The sequence below is a fragment of the Vidua macroura genome, chromosome 24, assembly GCF_024509145.1.
Source record: "Vidua macroura isolate BioBank_ID:100142 chromosome 24, ASM2450914v1, whole genome shotgun sequence".
Taxonomy (NCBI): domain Eukaryota; kingdom Metazoa; phylum Chordata; class Aves; order Passeriformes; family Viduidae; genus Vidua; species Vidua macroura.
Window position 1 is genome coordinate 4,017,794 of NC_071594.1, and position 13,392 is coordinate 4,031,185.

The 13,392-nt window shown below is 50.3% G+C and overlaps 1 protein-coding gene across 5 annotated transcripts in view; it reads right to left on the bottom strand.

Annotated features, from left to right (window-relative positions):
* The window catches only part of SRGAP2 (SLIT-ROBO Rho GTPase activating protein 2), a 100,261-nt gene that overhangs the window by 3,264 nt on the left and 83,605 nt on the right, over window positions 1–13,392 (bottom strand). For 4 of the 5 annotated variants that reach the window (XM_053997950.1, XM_053997951.1, XM_053997949.1 and 1 more), the window contains 5 exons: window positions 13,094–13,318; window positions 10,137–10,216; window positions 5,302–5,482; window positions 4,584–4,730; window positions 2,124–2,451 (listed from right to left, as the gene is read on the bottom strand). In XM_053997950.1, the coding sequence (XP_053853925.1) occupies window positions 2,124–2,451; window positions 4,584–4,730; window positions 5,302–5,482; window positions 10,137–10,216; window positions 13,094–13,318 (961 nt within the window). The other variant, XM_053997953.1, reaches the window with a different exon arrangement.

Below are 13,392 nucleotides of genomic sequence, written 5' to 3' on the forward strand. Positions count from 1 at the left end.
TTCTCCCTCCTCTTTTTTATTTATTTTCCCCTCCTCTTTCCTTTCTGTCCCCAAACTCTTCTCCAGTGAAACAATGGAGTGAAGGTTCTGGCAGGGAGAGGAGACAGAACAACTTCAGTCAGAGCCTAATTGGAAAAACAAAGAATCTGATTTATATCAACCAAAGCCTCAGAAGGACAGGGAAACACGAAGACAACAGGAGCTGCACACTACATTTCCACTTCAACAAATGGGCTCAAGGTACTCAAAATGGCAAAACACAAATTCCCATCAGCACTAAAACCACTGAGTTTTAATGTGCCCCTTATTTATTATGTGGAGTTGCTGTTTTGTCAATAAAAATTCCCTTTATTTCTCACGTATTTCCCCCCAGCTCCTTAGGAAGCTGCAGAGCAGTCAGGTCTCCAGGGCTGGCTCTGTAACCTGAGCCTGGAGCATTCCTTGGCTTCAGGCAGAGCCAGCCCTCCCACCCTGCAAACAGTGGTACAGAGAGATGCAAGTGCAGGCACATCCACCCTCTGGAAGAGGGAAATCTGTAACTCCACATCTTCTGTAGCCAGCCCCGACTTCAAGGCCCCTGTGTAAATAACTAACTCCTGAGAACAGCAGGGTTACGTTCAGAGCTGGTTGCTGATCACACTCTGAGCCCTGCAAGAAGATGAGGATGCCACTGGAGCACTGCACAAGTCAGCAGCCTGCTTTTATTTGTGTGTGTGCTGCTCCACGTGCTTCCCTTGTCACACCACAGGCAAGCCTGCACCACTGACAGGAGAGTGTTAAATCCACAATAAATACTTCGTTTCTCTCATGTCTTGAAGTTATGATTGTTTAATTCCCTGCTGGCAGCTTTGGAATCTGTGTCACTTTTCCTGAAATGGGTGTTTTTAGTGTTGAGATTAAATTCTGGGTAATGAACAGGGCCAGGTTTTTATGGAGGAAGGACCTGACTGTTTAGGTTCCCTCAGGAAAGCAGCCTCAGTGCCCTGCACACAGGGAGGATGAAAGCCCAGACTGGGGCTGTGTCCTGAGCCAATACTGCACTGAGAGAATCACGGAATGCTTGGGGCTGGAAGGGACCTCTGGAGTCCAACCCACTGTCCAGGCAGGGTCACCTGCAGCAGGTGACACAGAAACTCATCCAGGTGGGTTTGGGGTGTCTGCAGAGAGGGAGACTCCACTCCCTCCCTGGGCAGCACTTCAGGGCTCTGCCACCCTCACGGACAGAAGCTCTTCCTCACGTTGAGGCTGAACTTTTTGTTTTAATCTATGGCTCCTGAACTGTTGCTGAACAGAGCCTGGCACCATCCTGACACTCCCTGGGGAGATTTGTATGGATTAGTGGGATCCCCTCTCAGCCTTCTCCTCTCCAGAGTGACCAGGCCCAGCTCCCAGAGTCTCTCCTCATCCAGAGCTGCCCTTCCCTCCTGGGGAACAGACACGAGATTAAATCCCACCTTGCACTCTAACACCTCTTGCATCCTATTGTAAATGCAGGTGAACCCGGTGGGAGGAAATGCTGATGTCTGACTCCAGCTCAGAAGGCTGAATGATTTCTTTATTATAACTATGCTATAATACATTAATAAACTATTTAAAGGAGATACTAAAACTACAAACCTACTTGTTCTAACTACCAAATCTAACTCCTCACAACTCGTGGCCCTCTCTGAGAGTCCAGCCACAGGTGGGTTGGGTTGGATTGGGTTGGACTGGATTGGATTGGATTGGATTAGATTGGATTGGATTGGATTGGGTTGGATTGGATTGGGTTGGATTGGATTGGGTTGGGTTGGATTGGGTTGGATTGGGTTGGACTGGATTGGATTGGATTGGGTTGGATTGGATTGGGTTGGGTTGGATTGGATTGGATTGGGTTGGGTTGGATTGGATTGGCCATCAGGCTCAAACAATCCTCACCAGAATCCAACCAAGCAATGACCCCAGGTAAACAATTCTCCAAACACATTCCACATGGGGAAAAACAAGGAGCAGAAATAGAAATTGTTTTCTCTTTCTTCCCTCTGTGCTCCTCTATGAAAAAATCCTGGGAGAGAGAAGACTGTGCCTGCCACAGCATCCCAGCTCCTCCCAAGCAAAGCCCTGCAGCAGAAGCTGCTGCTCACCTGTGCAATGACCTCGGGGTCCATGGGCCGGTGGTTGTTGAAGCTCTTGGACCTCCCAGCAGTGACAGCCTTGCGGATCTGCGGGCTGTCCATCCTGCTCTTCAGCGACGAGTGCCGGCTGATGGAATTGAGGCTGCCGTGGCCACTGATGGAGCATTTGTCTGGAACCTCCTTGGGAAGACTTTGGCTCATAATGGGCTGAGATGAGGGCCTGGAACCGGCTATGGCCCCGGGGGAGGCTGGTTCTGCCAGGGAACTACCTAGGCCGTGGCTGTCACTTTGGCGGAACGCTCTTCTGATGCTGCCTGACTCTGGTTTCTTTCTTTGCCTTCAGTCACAAAAGCAAAACAAGTCAATACAAGCAGGTACAGGGCTGCCATTTGAAGATATCCCCCCAGAACAACACACAGGACAATGGGAAGAGACACAGAGGTAACCAGATTACAAACAGACCCAGGGGTTGAGGAGTGATTGCGGTACAGTGAAATAATTATAAATTATAAATCATTCCAGTTTCACGCTTCTAACAACAAGGCTGAGTCCTGGCAGCTGTGCACATTCATAGCAAAACCAGAAAACTTGGGTGGAACGTGATTAACTTGGTCAAGAGGAGAAGAATTTATACTGGAACAAAAAAAATAAAAAAACCCTCTGTGCCATCAACAGGTTTTGATGATGTGTTTTTATTACATTCCAAGAGCAGAGCTACAATCTTTGACTGGAGGACACAGTATAAGTCTACTAAGCTCCTGGCCCAAGGCATCAAGTTATTATTTTCAGAGATCAGCAAGCAAAGACCCCCAGTTTGGGGTTAATGATCATTTCCAATGTTTGCTGGTGGTAGGAGATGGTTCTTTTTCATGGCTTTGGCAGGACCACAAGGCATGGGCTACAGATAAACCAAAGGGATGATGTCAAATGGATGAACTGGTCCAAAGAATTTAGTTTCTACCCCAGCACCATGAGGTCTGACAGCACGATTCCACTCAAATCATGGGAAGGCCAATGCAGCAGAATACTTTATGCCATAGGTCTGAAGCTTGGCATCCATTATACAGGGAAGGATCCATTTATATATAGCACCAGCCCCCATGAATAACTGCAAGAAAGTGTTAACTCCAGTAGGATTTTGGCATCCAAATAATAATTCAGTGGGTGGCACAACTGTCACTGCGAAACCATCTGATTTAATTTTGCTCAAGTCTGTTCACACATAGGTCAGAAGATTCATTCCTAAAGAAAAAACAACAAAATGAGTCTTATGCTACTTATTGCTAAATATCAGGTTCCCTAGTAAAGGGAAAAAAAAAAAAAAAAACAAAACCAAAAAACTAGGGTGGACATTCCCCAGGCTTCTAAAAACCACTACACACAATTCTACCAAAGCCAGCAGATGGTGAAGCTCCAGCACAGGTCTGTTATTACACAAATCTCTCCATAACTGGCAGAATGGCCACTCCAGTGGCTCAGACAGCAAATATCATAAAAGAAAGCCCAGATCCCAAGCTGATGCAGATTAACACGGCTTCCCAGATATCACTGGAGCTCTGCTGAATCCCATAAGGAAGGCCCAGGCTCTCTAGGCCATGAGCAGGGTCCAAATCTTTTAAAAGGATGCATTTGTGCTAATGCCTTTATAGACTACATTGTGTTAAATTAACTGAAGGTTAAGAACGTCCCCTCCCATCAAACTGTAATTATCACATAAAACCTTCACTGCACAATGGAGAGAGGTGGGGGTTTTTAACACAAAGGAAACAATCAGAAATATACAGGGGATAAATCTGTCTAGAAAAACTATTTAACAGATCATGGAATTTTAGTCTGCCACTAGCTTGATTTTCCAGCTTTTTATTATGTTGAGTGTTGGCTAAAGCAACGATTTCTGGTGGAGGAGGCAAGGTTAGAGCAACAGGAGGTTGTGCTGTTCCACTGCAAGCATATGGTTAGTAACCCGAGGTGAGGAGTGCTGCAGAAACAAAGGAGTGCTCCAGGCAGTGCCAGGTGGTGGGACTGCAGGTATGGCATTTATCACAAACTGGGACACAGCTTCCTGGAGGAATTGTCCCCCCACCCCATCAAACAGGACGTGGCAAACGTGGAGGAGACGTGACAGATCACAGAACACGACGAGGGATGGGGACAACGACACGAGATCTCAGCCCAGCACTCCCCTCCCTTCCTCTGTCTGCTCAAGGCATAAAACAGGGCATATTTGGGAAAACAGGACCAGATGGCACCGTGGAGACAGGGAAGAGAAGCCAGTGGGGTTTCAAATGAGCGATGGCCACGCTGGTGACAGAGAGGAGACAGCAAAACGTGAGTGAGTTAAAAGAGGGGGAAGCAGAGAAAAAGGGTGGCAGTGCTTGTTAATGAATCCTTTTCAGGGAAGGAAGCATTTCACTGGACTCATCACCAAGCTCCTGACAGGCAGGGAAAACAATGCAAGGCTGCTCTTACTTGTTGATGTTTGCAAGGTAAATATCTGCGACGTGGCCCCCGCTCGGGCAGCTGGCACCAGCTCTGGCTGTCACCTTCTCCTCCGGTGGCTCAGAATTTATTTCTATTTCCGACTTCGGGCTGGACCTTTCCGACATCCCATCCTCACTAGGAAGGAGGAGGGGAGGGTATCACAACCACAGCAGGAGCAGCAGTGCTGGGTTTCCAGTCCAGCACTGTGCAAATGTACAGCAGCACCGTGTCAGGGTCCTGAGAATCACCAGTGTCCTTCAAATCACTGAATGGTTTGGCTGGAAGTGATCTTAATAATCTTCTTCCACCCCCCTGCCATGGGCAGGGACATCTTCTGCTACCCCAGGCTGCTCCAAGCCCCATCCAGCCTGGCCTTGGGCACTGCCAGGGATCCAGGGGCAGCCACAGCTGCTCTGGGCACCCTGTGCCAGGGCCTCCCACCCTCCCAGGGAACAATCCCTTCCAATACACCCAGTCTAATCCTGCATCCTCAACACCCAGTCTAATTCTGCATCCTCAAGCTATTCCCCCTCCTCCTCAGCACCTAGCACCCTGGAGATCCCAGCTGTGCCAGACACCAGAACAATTCTTTCACCTCCCCTCCACCTCTGGGAGCTCCCCTGTGTGAGAATCTGAACTCCCCCGTGGCGTGTGGCCACAAAGGCCCAGGCCAGGGTGCTTCTGGGGGCTGCAGGGTGGCACGTACGTGTCCTGCACCACGATGTACTGGTGAGGGATGAGGCCGTCGATGCCGTTGTGCCGTCCCTCCCACCAGTCGTCCGAGGCGCGCTGGTAGAGCAGCAGAGAGGCTCCTTTCTTGAAGGACAGCTCCCGTGCAGTCCTGCCCAGGTAGTCAAACTTGGCTATGGCCTCTATGGGCTCACACTCTAGGAGACAGAAGGGAATAGACTGAATTTCACTGAGCACCTGGGCTCAGGTGAGCAGCCAGCAGTTTAAACCTGCCACAAAGCAGAGCATGAAGAGGACCAAGCGTTCCTTCTTCAGGCAGCAGAGGGCTGGAAGCAGGAAGATTCACAGGGGAACCCCTAAACTTAAGGATGTTGCCCTTTCATCCTTTACCTTGATGCCTCAGGTTTAGCTTTTATGTTTTTCACATTCTGTGCTGCTTTAGTGTGTGGGTCTGAGCTTCACATTATGGGATGGTGAGCTCTGTTCACAGAGCAGGGAGACAAAACAATTCCTTCTCCAGCTGGGGACCAAGGACAAATGATCCAAATCTCAGCCCAAGAGCACAAACAACGTGGGCTGGAGAGAGGAAAACAATCAGGATGGGACTGCATGGGCTGGAGCTGGAATGGGACAATGAACCCCAACATGCAAATGGAGCAGAGCTGATCACAGTGACAGACCCCGTGGCCACTTGTGCATTTTGGGACCATTTTGGGCTGTGCTGCCCAAGGTGGATCCATTGAGGCCTCTTAATAAATCCCTGCTTTATCCTTGAGCTCTGTCCAGTCTCTGTTCCAGCTCAGCCTTCCCAAGCCATCAACCTCATCCCACACAGAGAGCACGTTTGTATTTGTATTCTCCAAGCCCTAAACCCCCTCACAGCAATTCAAGCCAACAGTGATGGAAGTGGCAAGGGCAGAATTAGGGTTTCATTAAAATCAAAAGGGTTTCATTAAAATCAAAAGGCTCACATTCCAGGAGATAGAAGGGAATAAACAGTTCACTGAATACCTGGGCTCAGGTGAGCAGTCAGCAGTTTGAATCTGCCACAAACCAGAGTATGAAGAGGATAAAGTGTTCCTTTCCTCTCAAGGCAGTAAAATTCAGAGGGGAGCCCCTAAACTTAAGGATGTTGCCCTTTCATCCTTCTCCTCATCCCTACACAGAGGGCACGTTTGTATTTGTATTCTCCAAGCCCTAAACACCCTCACAGCAATTCAAGCCAACAGTGATGGAAGTGGCAAGGGCAGAATTAGGGCTTCATTAAAATCAAAAGGGTTTCAGAGGTGGAAAGCAATCAGGTCCGTTCCAGACAAAAATCTGCCAGACAAAAATCTGCTTCTCCTCCTTAAAAGCAGCTGAAGTGAATCCCCCAGGCAGGCAGGGGAGGGAAACATCCTCTCATTCCAGGCTGCTTCAGAAATAAAGCATCAATTCAGAAGGAAATTTCTGCTGCCTGTGAGGCTCACCTGAGCCAGGAGAGAGGAATTCTGGCACGGTGGGAGGCCCTGCTCTTCATCCAAATGTCATGGAAGCAAAGGAAAACGTGCAGTGCCTCCAGAGCCAGGCTTGGTGCAGGGTGAGGACACAGAGCTGCTCCCTGGGATGCTCTGTGCCCACTCCTGCAAAGCTCACACAGCAGCTCCAGCCATGCCCTGCCACCAATCCAGGTCCCTGCAGGACTCTGATATTATACAGAGGCACAATAAGGGCATTTAAGACACTCAGGAAAATCAATGTGGAATTCCCGTGGATTGTTTCTAAGGCTCTGAAAAAAATCTGCCACTGTTTGAGTGTAAATGTGTATTCAGGCAGCTCCTGGTGCTGGGCAGGGATCAGGGGAATGGAGATGAGCTCAACCACACAGCCCCAGTGGGCTCCCTCTAATTACTTTAAAGGAGCTTTAATGCAGCCAAGCAATCCATGGAAATTGAGTTCTTTCCTGAAGAAAGAGATTTGTGGTTCCTCTCCCCTGATCAAAGAGAGATCTGCCACTGCACACAGAGATCTCTGCACCACAGGAAGCTTCTACAGTGCAGGAGGAAACTAAAATGGGCTCAAAGGCCAAACATGAGGCACAGCCTCTCCAGTTATTCCTTGGGAAGAGGATATGCTCCAGAACCGGGTCTGGAGCTGCCTCTAGGCTGCAAGGCAGTAGCAGGGCTTGAGAAAATAATGGTGTAAATCCATCTGAGCCAGCTGGAGCTCCTCAGCCAGGCTGAGCGAGCAGAGCAGAAGCATCTCCCCTCAAAAAAGCCCCACCAGCACCTGAAATTACCCAGCACCAAGTGACTGAGGGCAACCAGCAACAGGACCTGTGAGATCCACCCCAGCAACCCCTCCACTGCCACACCTGCCAGCTCAGAACTCTCTCAAAGCACCCACTCCAGGTAAGCCTGTGGTCAGACTCACACAGCTCCCATTTATCAGTCCTCAGCAACCAGCCAGGGGCTGGGAAGGGTGGGGAAAGCCTGGCCCATGCTGGCAGCTTGTGGCAGACTCCCCAGAGCACGTGGTTTTCTGGCTTTGGCTCCTTCCTCCCTCCTGCTTGCTCTGCCAGCTTGTCCTGACAGTAAGAAACCCCAGCAATGCTGTTTTTTGGTGTCCCCCTCCATTTAGGAAGGGGATGGGAGTGTGGTTTGGTAAATTCCATCTGCTTCATTAAGAAGTGTTTATTGTTCCAGATGAGCGTGGCACTCAGGTTTCTTATGTTTCCAATTTGCTTTTTAGGACTCTGGCTTTTCTCCAGAGGACTGATTTCAGACTTTAATTTCCAGTAGCTTTTTCCTACTTACACTTATGCTCAGAGAAGAAAACTGTGTGAATGAAGAGCAATAAGGCTAAGCCAAACAATTCCCCCTGCCAGTCTGACAGCTTGGGCAGACAAGCAGCAGATTAAAACATTTCCACTCGTATTTATAATTTAACAAACACACAGTCTGCTTGTCTTTCAGCAGCTCTGACCTCTCATACCTGTCTCAGATCAGTTCAGGGAGGCTGATGGACTGCACAGATGCTCTGCCAAACAGGGCCTCTCCTCTCACCCCAAAATTCCTTCCTGCAGTGGAGGTGGCTGGGATGACAGCTTTCATTTGGGAAGGGTAACCCCAGCCTCCCCACAGAGTTTTGGGAGGTTTGGTCCCATCTGGAGACAGAAGGAGGGAGAAGCCCCAGGAGGATCTGTGGTGGAGCTGTACCTGCACTGCTGAGAGGTGTGACCAGGGTGTGACACTGCACAGCCCAATTAGCACCAGACTCCTTAATTAACCACACGCTGCTGCTCCCTCAAAGAGACCCAGCCCCAGCTCCCCAGTGCCAAGTGCTCCCTCCCAAAAGCTTCCTATGGAATATTCCATGGAGGCTGCAGGACTCTGTCCAAAACACCTCCCAGCCTTACCTTGCTCAGGGGCCCCAGCTCCAGAGGCTGCAGAGCAGTGTCCTTCTCTGATCTCTGCTCCTTTCTCACCCTTGTGCCCTCCCAGACACCAAAAAGATCTAAAAATCCCAGCCACAAACAGCACAAGCAGGCTGCAGGCTGGGGCCCAGGATTCACTCCCAGCCGTGGGAGGAGGTGCCCTGTCCTTCCTTACAGCCATTAAATTGCTTTTCCTCAGAGACCCAAGCTCCAGGAGGACACATCCTCATGCATTTTTCAGAGCTCCCACTTGTCAAACACACCACTCTGATCACAGGGAGGGATCCTGTGCTTCATTGCCCTGCAGAGGGGTGGCAGTGCCAGTGCCTGGGTGGCAGTGCCAGTGCCTGGGTGGCAGTGCCAGAGCCTGGGTGGCAGTGCCAGTGTCTGGGTGGCAGTGCCAGAGCCTGGGTGGCAGTGCCAGTGCCCACTGCTGATTTCCCTTTCCCTTCTCACTGGTGTGTGAGCACCAGAGGGTCACACAGAATGGACAGAGCTGTAAGATCAAAGCCACTGCGAGAGCCAGGGATGCCAGGGGAGGGTTTGCAGGCAGCTGCTGGAGCAGAGAGGCAGCACAGAAGCACCTGGCAGGGCCACTGAGCAAATTCCTGAAGGCCAGCTCAAAAAGGAGGACACCTAATCTTAAGGGAATGCTGCTTCCCACCTCTGCAGCTGAGGCCATCCAAGGAAAACCACCCCAGAACTCCCAGAGCTGCAAAGGTCTGAAGGCAAGAACAAAACCATGTCCTGCCCTGGTGGTCAGCCTGCTCAGCATGCCAGGGAGCATCGTTTCACATCAGTCACTTCATCCTTCCTCTGCTCTGGAGGGGGCCCACAGGATGTTCCCCATCCCAGGAGGAGCCTCTGGAAGTATCCAGGATGCCCACGACTGCAGTGGCACCTTTTCCTTAGGAAATATCCTGGAATTCTCAGCCTTGGCCCTCTTTTCACTGATCAGACAAGAAATGTAACTGAGCTTCCTCAAGGAAATCCAGAAATGATCTCTGAGAGAGGCCCTCAGGATTGTCTGCTCTACAACCCAGCCCTCAGAGGAAGACAAACAGATTTGGGGTTTGTTTTGCTTGCTCCCTTAAAGGGCTGGGGCTTTGAGCACTCACAATTCTCCTTCTTGAGCCATTGACAGCAGAAATGCCTGGCACGGGCAGAGGGGAGTGGGAGAGGACAAGGAAACACACCCAGCCTCCTGCTGTGACCCCATGGGAAGAAAGGACACGTTCAAAATCGTCAGGAAATTGTAGAGATTCCCACTGATCCTACACCTTTGTTCTTCGTGCCATCAAATGCTGCCACGTGATGCTTCGAGCGAGCGCTCCGACTTAAAACTCCACTTGGGATCTCTAAACAAGCACAGCCTTCCCTGCCTCCCCCAAGGCAGGCTGCACCAGTTACCCCAGCAAACACCAGACTTCCCATACCATCATCACTGGTGTGGTGTTCAGCTGTGACATCCTGCACTGAATCCTCTGTCAGGGCTCTCTCTCCGTGCGGGCTTTCACTGCAACAGAAGGAAACAGGGACAGCTGTAACTGCTGGGAATTGAGATCCCTCCTGGCCAACAAGCAGACAGAGCTGGGAACATCCTGGAAAGTAATCAGATAGAACTGGGAACATCCTGGAGAGCAACCAGACAGAACTGGGAATCCCCGTCAGGAGTCAATATTTGGGTTTTGCTGCTACAGACACTTTGTGGATGCACGTGCTGAAGTGGCTGTGGGTAAAAATCAAGCAGAATTCTTTCTTGATCAGCCAAACCAAACATCTTGCTGACCCATTCTGAGTGCTATCAGCAAAGTCCAACTTCACATCTTACAGCCTGGACCTCTGGAGATGCTGAGCACTCACACAGCAGTGCCAGGCTGGGTCCAGCTCCTCCCTGCCATGCCAGGATTATTCCCCTGGCTGCATTCTCCATTGCTCTAATTAGCTCATTAGATGGCTGATGAGAAAGCTGCAACTTCCTGGGGGAAATCATTCCTCGACTTATAACAATATTTCCAGGTCTGTGTTTGTCATCTCCCTCCATCCCTTTTATCACCATCTTAAATGTCCCATTCATTTCCCTCAACAACTCCCACAGCCCAATTAGTTGCCTGTAAATAAAGATTCCAGAGCACCTAAACTACCAAGAGGACTCATTTCTGTTTGGCATGAAGAAAAGCTTTGAAAGGATCAACAGACAACAAGTGGCAAGCAAAGGTTATGTTTTTGCAAGAAGCTCCACAAGCAGTTCCCTCTGGACAGGAGCAGAAAGGAAACTGGAAGAGGATCCATTGCCTCTCCCAGGCAGCTCCACAGAGCTGCTGCCAGCTGGCAGCCCTGCCTGCCTGCCCTGCCTGCTCCTCTCAGGAGAAAAAAAAAGGGCTAAAAACCAGTGCTGGCTCTTCATCTTACTCCAGAAAACTCCTTTGCTGCCTTCTGTGACTCTTAGAGGTGATTTTTAATCTTCCTCACACAAGAGAAGTGAAGAAGATTTTGGCCCAGCGATGGTTAAAGTAAGTGATGATGGTTGGACAGTGCTCTCCCCCTGGCAATCTACCTCCTGTGCTCTTTTGAATACGAGGAAAACAGAAAAAGGAGAAGAGGTGAAATGTCTGAATAATTCTGGCGCCTCATTCTGCTTAATCCGCAGGACACCAGGCTGCCCAGCATCTCCTGAGCCAGCACCTCAGCAATCAGCCCTTCCCATCCTTTGCAAAGCCTTTATGCTCTTTAATAAAGTTTACAGAAGCCTCTGAAGCCAGCTGGAGGCCCCAGGAGGAAGCAGCATTGAGGGCTAAAGTTTCACCCAGACTGTGAAGTCATGTCGAGCACAGCTGGGCTCCAAACCCTGCACGGGAGCCACGTGCCTCTCCCCAGCCATGCCTCCTAAAAAGCAGCGTTTTTCCACCTAAAATCCTGTCCTTGCTGCTGGCTGAGCCCTGGCTGCTGCTTTGGGAAGCAGTGGTGTCACCCTGAGAGCCCCGAAGGTGACAGCAGGAAATCCTGCCAGAGGAATGGAGTGGAGGAATTGCCAGCAGGGGATGGAGGGGCAGCTCCCATCTCTGCTGCCTGTGACAGTGACAGGACTGAGGGAAGGGCTGGAGCTGTGCCAGGGGAGGTTTTGAGGGAAGATCAGGGAAAGATTTTTTCCCCCCAGGCTCCTGGAGGAATGGGCACAGCCCCCAGGCTGCCAGAGCTCCCAGGGATGCTCAGGGTGGGATTTTGGGGTGTCTGTGCAGGGCCAGGGGCTGCATCAATGATCCCTGTGGGCCCCACCCACCCCTTATCTCCTTCCCTGATATCACCCCCAGCACATTCTGCCCTCCACACCCCCCTGTGCACTGACACCCACATTGAGGGCACTCAGCACACTTTTATTCCCTTCCCCTCATGGCACAAAACCTCTTGTCCAAATTAATGTGTTTCCTGAAGGCCATAAATATTATTAAGTTGTTTTTTTTTTTTTTTTTCCTGCAATTCCTTCATATATAACATCAGCTAAAAACATCAGAGAGAGGGGTGAAATTAAGAGAATTTCCAAAAGGTTTTGGCAAGTCCTCTGCACACAGCAGTGAGTTTGGAGGAGCCTCTAAACGAGGAGTGATCCCACAGCTCTGAGACAAGCCAGGGAAACAAGGCTTGCTCTGTCCCCCACAGTGCCTGCATTTAAAAAACCTATTTATTTAAGTCCACGAAAATCATCATTCACATTGCTGTGAGGCTGAAGGAGAGCAGGAGCAGTGGGGGGAGAAGTGGGACACAAATGAACATTCCTGATCCTCAGAGGGAGGGATCAGCTCGGCCAGGAGGAAGGCAAAGCCCTCCTTTCCTTCCCCCACTGCCCAAGCTTCCACCCCAGATGACAGGAGCCGCTCTGCCTGAATTGCTTCCAGATGTGCTCTCAGACTGAGCACGTGGCCGGGCCTCTGGAGCTCCAGGCTGCATGGAAATGGGGATTTTGCATTCCTGCCTCTTCCCTCCCCCTGGAAATTAAACTGTGCCACAGCCTTGGAGGTTCAGCTGCAAGTGACCCCTGTGTCTGAAGCAAAGGCAGAGAGAAAAGGCAAAAGCAGGAGAGAAAAAAAAAAAAAAGACCAACAAAAAGAGATTGATTTTGGCAGTTACCAAACCAGAACATCCAAGAAAATCCCTCCACAACCTTGCCCTTCAAGATAAGTGAGTGAGGTTTGACAACTGAATAGCTACTTTATACCAGCTTATTTCTTTTAAGCTGATGACTCTCCAGAGAGACCAGAGCCATCTTTGCTGCTATAAAACAGATTTTTGAAAGGCTGCACCAGATGCTGCAATCCTGAATTTGCCAACACTGCTGCAGCATCCTAATCCATGGCTGAAGATCCACCCATGGCTCTGCTCAGAGCATCCATCATACCAGTAATCCTCTGTGTTTCCACCTCTGCTGTAGACTGGGCCCTCCAGCTCCCTGGGCCCTGGGAAGATGTTCTCATGCTGGATGATGATGGTTTTGATCAATTCATTGACGTGAGCCTGGCAAGAGACCTGGTCGTGCCCCTCGGGCACAGACATCAGCGTGGGCCCAAAGCAGATGGCCAGGTTGTAAGGATCCATCATGTTTTCTTCACTGAACTGGGACAAACTGCAAAAAACAGAGGTGGGAAGGAGGGTGAACAGCAGAAATCACCATCACCATCCTCTGCTCAGAACACTCAG